Here is a 14,335-nt window from a genome sequence, read left to right as displayed (position 1 = left end):
CTCAGAATCCCATCATTCATTGATAATCACCATGAACATTACGTTTCCCTTTTATTTTCTATGCATGTTATTTTAACATAATTGGGAATTTATTGTCTTTATGATTTGGTCTTTTTTCACTTGACATTATAAGTATTTCCCATATCATTAAAAGTTATCTGCAAGTATAATATTTCATCCTCTCGTGTACCATGATTTACCTAGCCACTCCCTTCCTAATGATACATGTTTGCATTTGGTTCAGTTTTTGACTGTTAAGAATACTTGGTAGTTCAAAATACTGTAGTCACCATTGTTGTGTAAAATGTTTTCCAATTAGAGATTATCACCCCCTGCAACATTTTAAAAATCAAAAGTAGGTTTTTATTACCTTCTGGAATAGTAATATAGTTCATTATGAAACTCTGATCAATATAGTAATTGCCACTACTTATGCTGTACTTACTGGATATCACACACTGTTCCAAGTATACTATGTATTTAACTCAATACTCAAGAAGTAGTCCTATGAGATAGATACCGTGTTTCGCTGAAAATAAGACCTCGCTGGACCATCAGCTCTAATGTGTCTTTTGGAGCAAAAATTAATACAAGACCCGGTAATATTATATTGTATTATGTTATATTATATATATTATATTATGTTATATATATTATACTATACCCAGTCTGATATTACATTAAAATAAGACGAGGTCTTACATTAATTTTTGCTCCAAAAGACGCATTAGAGCTGATGGTCCAGCTAGGTCTTATTTTCAGGGAAACACGGTACTATTATTATCACCATTTTACAGTTGAACACATTGAGGCCGAGACTAAATAACTTGCCCAGGGTCTTACTACACAACTTGTAACCAGCAGAGTGGGGATTTGAATGTGGGCCGTCTGACTACAGGGCTGTGCTCTTAACCATATTGTTTACTGCCTTTCCAGGGATTACTAGAAAATCCTATAAACCTACGCATACTATTTTTATTAGTTTTTAATCTTTAATTTTTAATGACTGCATTCTTTTTGTGACAAATTAAAACATACAAGTAAGGACAAAGTCCACTTTGACCATCACCAGCCACTCTTTGTCCCCTCTCCACCTTACCCTAGGGACCAATACTGTCACATTGGTATGTGTCCTTCCAGGCCTCTTTCTGTAAATACACCATATGTGTAGTTTCTACCCACAGAATTTCTGCCACACCCTCTTAGGTGCACCACAATTTATAACAGTGATACATGTAGTGCTAACAAGTAGCGGGTGATTGATGGATTGTCTCCCAGCTCTTATTAAAATGTGTTTTGCCCTCAGCCTTTTCGATACAGACCCGTATCAGAGGTGACTGAGTTCCTCTCTTTACTGTTTACTAATGATATGACCTCGGACAATTTCCTCCTCTGCAAAATGAGAGGAGGTATGACTTGACTTCACAGATTGTGAAGATTCAGTAAGGTGTGGTGTGTGAAGTGCTTACCTACTACCAGACCTGACACCTGGGAAGTGTGGTCTTGTAATGCAGTGTCCTTCTTAGTTCCCTACCCATCTATTCATAAGGTTGTTACCAAGCACAGAGCAGTGTGAGTTTTCAGAACCTTGCTTTCTTCACTTAGTGTATCTTGGCAGATTTTTCAATTCATAAGCTGACTTTTCTTATATATTATATTTCACTCATAGCATATTTATCTCAGGGTATTCTCATTTGCATTCTCATAGCTATACCAGCATATTCTGGAAAACAAAATAGGATGTACATAAATGAAATAGAAATATAAATCTGGGCCCATTTAGTGACTTAAAATTCTCTCCTTTTCTTTCTGCCCTTCCCCTTCTCTTCTTCCTAATTCCATAATAAAGCATCACAGAGTGTTGCAGCTGGGAGGACCACAGAGGTTGTTTGTTTCAGTTCCTAGATTTAGCATTTGGGGAAACTAAGGCCCAAAGAGAGGAATTGACCTCCCCAAGCTCAGCCAGATAGTGGTGGAACTAGGGCTTGAGTCCAGTATTGTTGACTGACGCTCCAAATGTGGTTTCCACTGAAGACTTAACTGGAATTGTTATGCTTTTTAAAAATATTTCAGAACCAACTAGAAACAGCTCCAGCCCATGAGTTAAAAAATACGTTCCATCTACTTCATGAGATATTGGTAAGTCATAAATATTCTGATTCATTTGTATTAGGTATGTATTAGTCAGCATTGTTTATAAATAAAAAGTTGTGTGTCCTTGTATTGTTTTTCTATTCATTTGATCTTTGCTTACTGAGTCCTCTTCATAGCAGTCATTTTTTGTGCACAACTGATTTAGAGGTGAGCAAGAATAAAACGCCACCTCATAGGGGCTCACAGTTTAGTGACGGAGCTAGACAGTGCACAAGCAATTGTGGTGCAGAGAGCAAGGGAGTAATGGATGGCCCTGCTATGGATAGGAAACTGCTAAGCACAAATATATCTTGTTTAAACCTCACAGTAACCATCAAAGGTAAATTGCTGGCTCTACAGATCATTGAAATCCTAAGGCACCATTGATTGGTTGATTGTCACCGTACTACTAAAAGGATTTTTTATGAGCCATGAAACTGAAATGTAACTGATGGTAGGATACGTCCCAGTTTTGGAAATACAAAGTGCAGGGCAGAGGGGAACTTCAGTTATAATCAGTGAAATACAGTATTACATTAGACACTGGAACTTAGAGAGGTGGAGTGATTTGCCCAAGGCCACTCTTCAATAAGTTACAAACGAGCACCTGAGCCAAGCAACTAGCCCCCTAGCCCATGCTCTCCACCTGGTTTGCTCAGTGAACTGTAAGTGCTATGAGTAGAAGGAGTAGGAACTGAATTAGGTTTGAGGACAGAAGTGCAGACCAGATCCGGAAGGGCTTCGGGTACCAATGCACGTGGACTTTTTCCTGTAGGCCAGAGGTTGCACACTGGTGCCTGGAAGCTAAGTTGTCTATATGCCTGTTTTATTTGGCCCAAACTGTTTTGTAACCTCTGCTTGTCAGTCAGTGCTGGGGAGCCATGGAAGGGTTTTAAGCAGGAGAGTTATGTGACCTCATTTATGTCTTAGAGAGATTGCCTGGCAATGATTTTGAAAGATGGACTAAAAGAAACAAGGTTGGAATTGGACGACCATGTAGAAGTCTGTGGCAGTAGTCTGAGTGCGAGAGCAACAAGGCCTGTACTGAGAAGAGACATAGCAGCAGGGGGCAAGGCACAGATCAAGAGGTGTTTGGGAAAGAGAATCAATAGAATTTGGTGACTGTTTGTGAGCTGATGAGAGACACTCGCATTAGATCCCTTTAATACACGCCTAGGCAAAGGGTAGACGTTTAATAAATACTTTTGAATAAGGGACTACATCATGGAAACCGTTTATAAAAAGCCTGTCTTTCTGATCCTTTACCTCCTTTTGGTCCTAGTGCTTTTACAAACTTTGGAAGGTTGTCGCTGCACAGCAGTAGGGCTGTGTGTTGTTCTGCTCGACAACAAAGCCGTTTAGTTTCCTGCTCAGTGCACAGTGGCTGATGGGCACTAGGAATACGGCGAGAGAACAACGTAGATCCCGCACTGCGTTAGGGAACAAGCCTCCACATCAGCCTGCAGAGCATGCATTGTAGCAAACCTTGGACGTTTCTGCTAAATAAGTGAGACCTCTAATCCTTGGGGCCATGAAATACGTGTTCTTATAACCCAGAGAACTGTAGGTGTTGTTGGTAAGAACACATCGCTGGGAAATAAATGGATCTTCAGACATTATTTAATAGTTTTTCATTGTAAGTTTAAAATTTAAGATATTGTTGAGATATATGGCAATGGCATTATATTTGTTTGTATTAGGTTTTGTTAAGTGAGAAACAAAATTAATCTCTTGAATTTTTTTTTTAAAGGTACCAGTGGCTATAACACAAGTTCCTTCTTTTATTGACCAGTCTTTGTTTCCTTCCTCTCAAAGGTCATTGAAGATCCCATACAAGTAGAGAGAGTCAAATTTGTGTTTGAGACAGAAAATGGATTACTAGGCAAGTACGCTCGGCCTTAGCAGTAAACGTTGCAGCTATAGCCTGTTGTCCTGTTGTCCGGTCTCCTCCCTGACAGGTCTGCCCCCTCCCTGGCGCACGGCAGTGCGCAGTCCCGCAGAAGTAGTGCCATTGGGCTCCCTCATCTCGTCGTAAGGATTAAAACCAGAGGACCTATTCGCCCTGGACACTCCTACTTTTAGTCAGTAAAGTGCAGCTTGAGGTCCTTTTACTGGATCAGATCAGATTCAGGGGTGCTGTGACTGTTTTCAACAAGCTAAAGGCTACTTTCTGATGCAGGAAGTCTCATTCCGTTCTGTAGCCCCTGGGAAGGAAGAAACTAAAACCTCAGACTCAGGATATTGTCAAGTTCATGAGATGTGATTTTTTTTTTTCCTGTGCTATAAATGCACCCAAATTTCTATTGTCTACTTGTAAAAGATTTTGAGCAGAATTTTGTTTTTCAGAAGGTTAAAGTGGCTTTAGTGAGCTATTTCTTAGAAAAAGTTTGGTTAGAAATAGTCTTATTTGGCTCCCACCATCCACATGTATTTCCACTTTATCTGAGCCATTTTAGATTAACCTACGTATCAAGAAAAGATTTAGGACCTCCTTTTATCGAAGAAAAGAAACAAGCTAAAAAGTTCTGTAGCTACCACATTCTAGGCCACCCCTTTGGAAACATGTGCTCTCCTCAGAGCAGCCCCAGGCTCTCTGGTGCTTACAGACCATACACTCCTGAAGAGCAGGGACCAAGTATTGTTTACCTTTAAATCCCCAAAGCCCAGAACAGGACGTATTTGTTGAACTGAACTAATAGCATAAATTTCCATTTATTGTACTAAAAGGGTTGTGACTACTCTTCTGTCAGCATGGTGGATGGAAAAGTTGGGAGGTCTCTAGGTGAATAATCAGCTAGTATAAATCTTAGTTCTCCTCAGTTCTCCTAAAAGTCAGACTTTCACCATCACATATGTTTCTTGAATACTGTTTAGTGTTTCTACCCATTAGAATTTGGGGGGGTCCTACCGTGTTTCCCTGAAAATAAGACCTAGCCGGACCATCAGCTCTAACGCGTCTTATTCTCGGGGAAACACGGTATTGATCAGCACACCATGCGTTTAATGAAGTTCCTCATCTGCTTGTCAAAGTAGCTTGTTGTAAGTTTTCAGGACAAGAGAGCTGATACTGCTTGGACCCACTCTCAGTGTCGTGCTTTATTGTTGACATTTCCTCTTCTCTTCCTTCAGCTCTGATGCACCACAGTAACCACGTGGACAGCAGTCGCTGCTACCAGTGTGTCAAATTTCTTGTAACTCTTGCTCAAAAGTAAGTACTGACTCAAAATGCAGGGAGGAAATGCAGGTGTTTTTAGTTACAAGTCAAATATGACCAGGAAAAAAAAAATCTGCCTTGTTTTAGTACCTAGAGAGTCTGACTCGGGGTATGCTTACTTGGCTGGTACAGAAAGTTACTGAAATGATCTCAAAGAGATGTGAAGGGGAAGTATTAAGAGTAACAGATCCTACGGAATCCAAGGAAAAGGCTAACCCACCAGGCTTTGTGCAGGAAGGGCAGGAACCAAGGCATACTTGGGAACCTTCACAGCGACAGCCCATGAACCTGCACTCGTGCTATCTTTCATTAATGTAAGTTAACTACCAACTCTTTCAGGTTCTGGGTCCCCACTTCCAAAACAGTCTCTCAAGAGACAAAATCATGTTACAGCTACTTACATTTATGAACCCAGGCACTGTGCTAAATATTTGCCTGTATTCTCATTTAATCTTTGCAACAACTGTGAGGTTAGGTACTACGATTAGTCCCACATCACAGGTAGCCGGAGTGACATGCCTGCGGTCAGAGCTAGGATGTGAGCACAGGCTGATTGATGGCAAGCAAAGGTTACTTTTTCTTTTTTATTTAATTATGGTAAAATATACATAACATAAAATTTACCATTTTAACCTGTTTTAGGTGTATCATTGTGCCATTAAGCACGTTCACATTGTTGTGCAGCCATCACCACCATTCTTCTCCAGAATTTTTTTCATCTTCCTCCCTGACAATCTGTACCCATTAAGCAATAACTCCCCATTCTTCCTCCCACCAGCCCCTGGCAGCCATCATTCTATTTCCTGTCTCTGAATTCGACTACTGGGTACCTCAAATGAGTGGACTCATACAGTATTTGTCCTTTTCTGACTGGTTTATTTCACTTAACCTGATGTCTTCAAGGTTTATCCGTGTTGTATCACATGTCAAAATTTCCTTCCTTGTTTAAGGCTGAATAATACTTCATTATATGGATAAACCATATTTTGCTTATCCATTCATCTGTTGATAGACACTTGGAAAGCAAAGGTTCTCAGTGTTAGAAGGAACCTCAGTGGTTTGCTGCTTTAGTGCCCCTATTTGCTACATGGGCAAACGAGACCAGAGTGACTGCATGATAACCCAGGGTTACTGAGCAGACTACACTGTCATCTCTGAGTCTTACACGGAGCCTTCTTTATAGCTTACTTTATTTTGTTCCAGATATTTGCTGAGTCTTAGGCATGGGTATTGCCATCCTTGGACTTGTATCAAAATAAGAATGAGAAATCAGTTGGGCTTAATCTGTTGCATTTGAGCATCTTAAACAGATATAAATGAGAGCCCCACTGAAATAATGCATGAACATGCGTTTTCCAGATGATACAACATTAGCATTGTGGACACCGATGGAGATCCTCCTGCCACAACTGTGGGTTCATTAATTAGGCTTGATATTGGCAGCGCATTAGCATAAGTACTTGCCTAAGAGTGGCATTTCCAAGTAGTGTTGGGGCCACAAAGTATGTCTGATGGCAGCAGACACGCAGTCCAGATAGCAGTGTCATTATATTAATATGTATTTCCATGTCCTTCACACGTACATGTTATACACACACGTGGTAATAGCACCATCAGTACTGTCTTCACATATGAAGGACAGCTTACTGGGTAGGCAAATAAAAATGGAAAGAGAAAGAGGGGCTCTGAGACCATGTTTACAAATAACACCGTTCTTATTCAAATCACAAAAATTAAAGACTAATTTGATTCTATCAAGAGATCATTTATTAAATGTACAATTGGTTGTGGGGGTTTTTGTTCTTTGTTTTTTGTTTCATTTTTCAACTTTGAATTTTAAATAGAATTGAACAGATGAATTAGAGATAGAAAAGAAACTTTGCACTTCATATTTACCTTTTACTGCCTTTTGAAGTTTAAACATGTGAACATACCCAAACAAAAAAAAATAATAATAATATAAACATAACTGAACTTTAATGAAAGGAGCATTTGTGTTTCAAAATAAAAAGGTGCTATCGGGGCAGCCAGGCAGCTCAGTTGGTTAGAGAGCGGTGCTCTTAACAACAAGGTTGCCACTTATAGCCCCACATGGGCCACTGAGCTGCACCCTCCACAACTAGATTGAACCAACTACTTGACTTGGAGTGATGTGTCCTGGAAAGACACACTTAAAATAAAAGTTTTTAAAAAAAAAGTGTTATCGATTAAACAAGTATATTTGCAAAGAAAGCATTTGGCCAATAAAAATCTCTTCGAATTGCCAGGTGTCCTGCTGCTAAAGAATATTTCAAGGAGAATTCCCACCACTGGAGTTGGGCTGTACAGTGGCTTCAGAAGAAGGTAATTGCATTTTGAACTTTTCTGGCTATAACAGGAATCAATAGCTGGATGTCTTATCAGGAAAGTTCTCAAACTTAATCTGAGACTGGCCTCAAAATATTTTCAGACTTCAGACTTTTTTGGTACAGTTGATACCTATTTTTATGCATTAAATTTGTGCCTTAACACATGTATCTTAACTTTATAGGTGAAAAAGTAGGGATGATTATATAAGAAGTAGCATTTTACTGAGCTTTTGAGAGTAGAAGTGAAACCTTCCTGGAAAGAATCTCCTGATGCGCTAGAAGGTCTGGGTAGATTTATCTGCTGCTTTAGATGCTTTTATACTCTACTACGTAATAGTAGAAGTTGTAGACTCCTGTGGGCTCATTTGTCATCCCTGATGGCCTTTTTGACCTTCCGTCTCAGATGTCGGAACATTATTGGACACCGCAGAGTAATGTCTCTAATGAAACATCAACAGGAAAAACCTTTCAGCGAACGATTTCAGCTCAGGTGAGACTTGTCTTTTTTGGTTTTGTGTGCTTTGAAATCCGTCAGGTAGGATTAGTGTTGCTCAGAAGCTGCAGCCTCAGAAAAGAGAGGTACAGGTTGAAAATGAGAAAGAGCAGAAGACATGATTGAATTTCTGTGGCAAAACACCAAGTTGGTGTACAGTTTGCAAATCACTTGCCTAGAAGAAAAGCGGTCAGTCAGGCCCCTGCGTGCCACCGAGGTTGAGGGGTGCTCTGGGCACTGCCCTGAGGGCACCACCCTCGAGGCTCCCTGCCCCTCCCAAGGTCAAGTAAAGAAAAGGTAGTCTTGTTGGAGCTGCTGCCACTGCGCACCACCTAACCTTCTCTTCTCATGTTTCCATCTCCCGCAGGACACATTAGCATATGCCACAGCTTTGCTGAATGAAAAAGAGCAATCAGGAAGCAGTAATGGGTCGGAGAGCAGTCCCGCAAACGAGAACGGAGAGAGGCACCTACAACAGGTATAAACTGTAGGGCATGGCCCTGTGTGAAAGGGCAGCACCTGCCCTGAACTTTTCCAAAAAGAATGTTCATAATCAAGAACCAAAGGAGACACCAGCTCCGCCCTCCAGTGATCTCTGCTCAGGACTCACTAACAGTTTGCTTACACAGTGGAACAGTGCTGCATGTAAAATTCATACAAGGCTTTGACCTCTGTGGCTGGCTATTCTAATCCACTTGGAATAGTCCTGATAAAGCCAGGCCACAGCTGTATTCGTTCCAGCTTGTTCACTTCATTCTGCCAGGCTATGAACAATCACCCCCTCCAGGTTTTGCTTTCACCAGCCTTCCTGAAAACATGGACCCTTGGAAAGAAGGGCTTCATGCCATGGAAATGTACCTACTTGTCAGGGGAGTCAAAGAATAATTTTAAGCTTACTTTAAAAAAAAAAAAAAAAAAACATTTTCAATACTAACCACTTTAGTAGAAAAAGGAGTGAAATATTTATTGAACACCTACTATGTGCAAAAAAAAAATGAAGCGATGTAAATGTAATAGCGTGTATGTGTCTTTCCTGTAGTCTGTAACATTCCGTAAGGGCAGTTTCCTCTGCAGCTCCATCACAGTGCTTGCCAGGGGCCTCATTAAATGAATCTTATTGATGTTGTGTGTGCCTTTTTTTCTAATCTTTTGGACCATGATAACTTCGTGAGAGCCCTGATTTTATAGGAGGGAAACTGAGGCTCACCTACTTTATTTGCAGAGAAAATAAAAGTTATCGAATGAGCGTTCCTTCAGCTACTGGCTCCTAGACTTATAGCCCCCAGCAAGCCCCCTGTCCTCATCTCGGCTAACACGGGGGGGGGGGGGGGGGGCGGGCTCACCCTTCCACTACCATCCTGTCACAAACCTTGTATTCGTTCTCTCTCTCTCTCTCTCTCTGGCTGTCTTTGGTATCTTGTACCTCTCCCTCCTACAGTGTTTCGATGTACTCAGTTCTCTTCCATCTTTTAATAAAAACTCTTCTTCCCTCTTATCTCTGCCGTTTCCTCTTCTTCACAGCCTAATGCCTCCAAAGAATTATCAAAACTTAACTATTTTCATTTTCTTCTCTCTCACTCATTCTTCAGTCTCTTCCAGGCTGGCTCCTTCCCTCCCTCCTCTCCAACTCAGCATCTGGGTGACAAGTAGCCTCATCTGAGGTGACCATTCAGCAGCATCTGACTACCCGCCACGACTTCCTTTTTGAAACGCTCTCCCCAGGGCTTCCCTGACGCCTTGCTCTTACAGCTTTCCCACCCCTCTGGTTGTCCTTCTCAGTCTCCTCTCCAGCTCTGCCCCTTTGAGGCCACGAGTAGATGTTCCTCCGTCTCTGTCCTGTGTCCTCTCTCCCCTTTCCCACAGCCCCAGCTTCCTCTGAGTGCCACACATGATCATCCAGCTCTCTTCCTGAAGTCTGCACTTGATGTGTCCCAAATGCACCTCACCAGCATGGCCAGCCCCGCCCCACACCAAGGCTGGTCGTCCCTCAGTGTTCCCGACCTCACAGAGAGCACGCTGCTGCTGCTGCTGCTGCACATGGGGTGTCACCCTGGACAGCTCCCTCACACCCTGCAGTCAATTTCATCCGTCCTGTCACATTGATCTTTTAAACATCTCCCAGCTATCTGTTCCATCGTCACAAGCACCTTAATCTCCTGAATGTCTGTAAGAATCTCCCTGCCTCTACTCTTGTTTCTGTCTAGTTCATCTGTTTAAAACTTTCAACAGCTTTTCATTGCTATTAGGATAAAGGCCAGAATCCTCAACGCAATCCTGCTTGATTGTGCCGCAGCCTACATTTTCCCTCTCCGTTTCTGATGCTAGGTACTGCAGCCTTTAAATTTATCACATATACTTCGTTTCTTCCACCTCAGGCCCCTCCCACTCACTTTGCAGAGAGACTTTCCCTGCCCCTCTCCACCCCCGTCCCCAGCTAGATCAGTCCCAAGACACATGGTAGGCCTTCAAAACTATCAGTGCATAAAGCAAAGGCCACACAGTTGGTGACAGGCAGAATTCAGACCCAGGAATGACCCAGAGCCGCCTTCGGTGGTGTGGCACAGTTTCTGGCACAAAGCAGATGTTGAGACGTCCAGTGCCTCCCTCTGCTTTATCATGTTGCCCCAGAGTTCTCATGAGAGCCACCTGCGTGGTTGCATGGTAGCATTGTGACTTAATGAGAACAGAGAAAGGAAAGTTTTGCGTAATCAGGAATTGCCAAATACAAGGTGTTATATTTTATTACCCTTTGGTAAACATTAACTTGTTAAATGAGGACATGTTTAAACTATAGAACATGAGTAAGTCAATTGGCATAGAGAAACCTTGGTCTCTAACTTGACTATGTGTGAATTTAACTTCCTCTTCTTTTCTCAAAGGGTTCAGAATCACCCATGATGATTGGCGAGTTAAGGAGTGACCTTGATGACGTCGATCCCTAGAGGAACATGTCCAGCAAAGGATGAGGAGTCAATTCACAGTTATTGGATGCTCAGCACCTTTTTGAAATCAGAATCTTGTCCTTGAACCCGTTAGAAGAGCCTGGAGATTGGACCGGGAGAGCCTGCCATGGCTCTGGAGGTGTGCGCGTTTGAAGAAAGCACTCTTTGGCCAGAGGTTTGGGAGCTATTTGGCAGTGGGAGAACTCCAGCCTGTGGGTCAGCTGTCCCAGGGCACAATCCATGTGTGGATTGACATTTCTGTGGCGAGTCCATGAAATCCAGCCAATGGCAGACTTTTTTGTTACATGAACATACAGGAGTGAGTGAGGGTAAAGCTGTTGCTTTCTCTATGATGCTACAGAAATAATTCCTTTGGTTTTTATATTTTAAAAAAAGCAAGCTGCCTTTAGATATGTGGGGACAAATTTTTAATCTTGAAGTAACATTGATTAGGGATATCCAATTTAAAATGCTGTAAAGATATGTGATAAAATTCCTTTTCGTTGTAAAATAGTAAAGAATTCAGTTTACACAGACCTTTGTATTTAATATGTCTCCCTATTTGTACAGAATTTTGGATGGGTCTGGATGAGAAGCCCTAGGCATAAACTTGGATCTTGATGAAATGTTACTAGGATCAAAAATTGGAAAATTATTAAGCTCTTTAAGGTATTTTTTCTGATATAATTGAGATTGAAAAGAGCAATAAAAATTTAAAAAAAATGCTGTGTTCTCCAGAAGTACAGGGTGCATTCTTTAACATCAGTCACTAAAGAAGTTATGAGTTTTTCCCAAAACAAATTTTAAAAACAGCAAAATAAAAAGCACTTTAAGGTATTTTATTGAGTTTGACTTCATAAAATTGTCTTTTTAATGCTTGGAGACATATTGAATAAACTGTAGTCTTAAATCATGTGATCTGCAATCGTTTGCTTTTGCTTAAACATAATTTCTGAAACCCTTGGTACTGGTTGTATATGAAGTTAAATATTTGAGTTGGGAGACACTGCTTTGTGAGTTTCTAGTGATTTTAATGCAGACAAGGAATTTGAGACTTTGTTTCTACTCAACATGAGTAAGTAATACTGAAAAGATAGGGACAGGGTTTATTTTCCCAGAAATAACTAGAAAGCAATTGAACAACCATCTATTTAGTTGTAATTCCCAAGTATAACACCACTCACTCATTCAGGTCAGATACCAGCTCCCCTTTTGTCAAGTGGAGATGGGGATATGCCAACGTATTTCATGTATTTTGTATTTTGCGTTGCTACACTCATTTTCAGTCCTGTTTTGTCTTTGTTTTGTGTTCTACCTTGTTTTCACTCACCATGCACAGAACTAGGGGAACCTTAGGAAGTGCCAGGTTGCCACTGTCAGATTTGCCAAGTCAAAGAGGTGCAGCCAGCCCCAAGTGCCTTTTTGGTGGCTTCTGCATTGTGTGGACATGTGACAGGTGACAGGACAGTCACGTCTTCGTGGTTGTGCACTGTCAATAACCCAGTCATTTCACTACTGAAGGTTGAAGTTACTGTGCAGCCAGTCTGCAGTGTATAATCGTGTTGACTTCCTACAGGCTAGTGATGGCTTTTGTCAAAGGCACTGAGTAGATGGAGGGACCCACAGGTACAAGCAGACCTGTGCCCTCAGAGAAATGGTCGGAGGCAGTTGGCAAATTTTTTATGGTTCTGATGTTCTTGCAATCTTGAATGTGGTGTTTTAAAATTGATTTTGAGTACGTAAATACTCCACGTCCTACTTTTTTCCTCTACCCCGCCCTCACCCTTCTCTCCATCACCATCCTCACCAAAAGATTGTGTGGGACATGACGTTGAAATGCCGGTGATGAGATATGTTGGGATATCATCGCTGGCAGCTGCACTCAGGAGCCCAAATTCAGGAGTGAAATTGCCACTTCTAGTCCCTTATTTCCTATGGAAACAACGCCTTCCACACCCCAGCACCTGCTGTCCTCCCTGGAAAGCTCCATCAGGACCGCCGTCACTATTATGTTCCTTTTGCTTACGTTGTTGCTACAGTGACCGTCCCCCTCACTTTGCCAGTAACCACTCGATTTCCAACGGCTGCAGTCGACCACCCTGCTGATGACTTTTTTTTAATGTAGTACAACAAAGTGACAATTGTGACAGGCTTACTCACCTGGGAAGAGTTGTCATTTTTACTGCCAATTTTTTGGATGAAGATTTTTTTATAAGTCTTTCAAAATGGTCTACACATCGAGTAGGAATTGCACAACTAACTCAATGCTGTGTGTTCTCAAGAAGCTCCCTTCGTGAGGCCCACCTCAGATGGCCGAGTCCGCGCGTTAGAGGCGTTCCGGGAAAGAAAGCAGTGAGCGTCCCAGCAGGCCTCACGCCCAAGACTTCCCCTGGAGTGCTCACACGGTCACTGACACTTAGGACGAATCGTAGGACCTAGAGCACCGCGTCGTCAGACTTACCCGTCTCGCCCACCCTCCCTGCTAACATTGACGTGTGTGCAGTTACCTTCTGAGCTTGGAACAAGCAGGCTGGAATTTTCCTCTGCTACCTCTTGTGTACAAAATCTTGTTTATAAAATTTCAAAAGGAAGTAGATAAACTAGGGAAGAATCTTAATTCTAAATTTGGTTCATGAGTGGCAGCATTCTTGGCTTCTAAGGGTATAAAATAAATTTTTCAAAAATGGAGAGTTGGAGTCTCACCAACACTTTTCTGCATGTATCAGAAAAAAGGCAGGGCGGGGGTGCCAAGGGCCTGTGGCCTGGTGTGAACCGGCGCTGTGACTCTTTTTGTGCTTTATACTGGGGTGTGAATAAGGTCCACTCTTTAGTCATGAGGAGGCGATGGGTCTTGGTCTTCTAAGCCTTTTGCTGTTCTTCCCCCTGGGTAGCATGACCGTTTGGGGATCCATTGGCAAAGCTTGTTGAAGGATGCCAAACGCAAGCTGACTGCCAGCTGGCTTCTCCCTCATAGCTTTCACATCTGCCAGGGGGTCCTGAGCAGAAATCACATCCCTGGTCAAGCTGGGTTTCTTGCTAGACCCCACGCGTCTCAGCCTCACTCCTCATGTCCCGCATTTGCACACATGGTTCCCCTTCCCTGGGATGTTTGCTGCCCCAGTCCTCCCAGTCCTCCCCCACTCCCAGGGACCAACTGCCAACATCTGCAAGAACTAAGCTGTTCTCTCGAGTCATGGGCTGCCGG

At 42.3% G+C, this 14,335-nt stretch overlaps 1 protein-coding gene across 2 annotated transcripts in view; it reads left to right on the top strand.

Annotated features, from left to right (window-relative positions):
- Positions 1–13,818, top strand: part of USP24 (ubiquitin specific peptidase 24) — a 129,266-nt gene extending 115,448 nt beyond the window's left edge. For both annotated transcript variants that reach the window (XM_019742818.3, XM_019742816.3), the window contains exons 62-68: positions 2,074–2,139; positions 3,949–4,015; positions 5,263–5,341; positions 7,615–7,690; positions 8,099–8,185; positions 8,556–8,666; positions 11,068–13,818. In XM_019742818.3, the coding sequence (XP_019598377.2) occupies positions 2,074–2,139; positions 3,949–4,015; positions 5,263–5,341; positions 7,615–7,690; positions 8,099–8,185; positions 8,556–8,666; positions 11,068–11,130 (549 nt within the window). In that variant the 3' untranslated portion in view covers positions 11,131–13,818. The remainder of the gene's footprint in view (positions 1–2,073; positions 2,140–3,948; positions 4,016–5,262; positions 5,342–7,614; positions 7,691–8,098; positions 8,186–8,555; positions 8,667–11,067) is intronic.
- The last annotated feature ends 517 nt before the right edge of the window (positions 13,819–14,335 follow it).

This window comes from Rhinolophus sinicus, chromosome 14 (assembly GCF_057876585.1).
Source record: "Rhinolophus sinicus isolate RSI-liver-muscle chromosome 14, RSI-T2T, whole genome shotgun sequence".
NCBI lineage: Eukaryota > Metazoa > Chordata > Mammalia > Chiroptera > Rhinolophidae > Rhinolophus > Rhinolophus sinicus.
The sequence above is the reverse complement of the archived record's forward strand: the minus strand, read 5'-3'. Positions and strand labels throughout refer to the sequence as shown.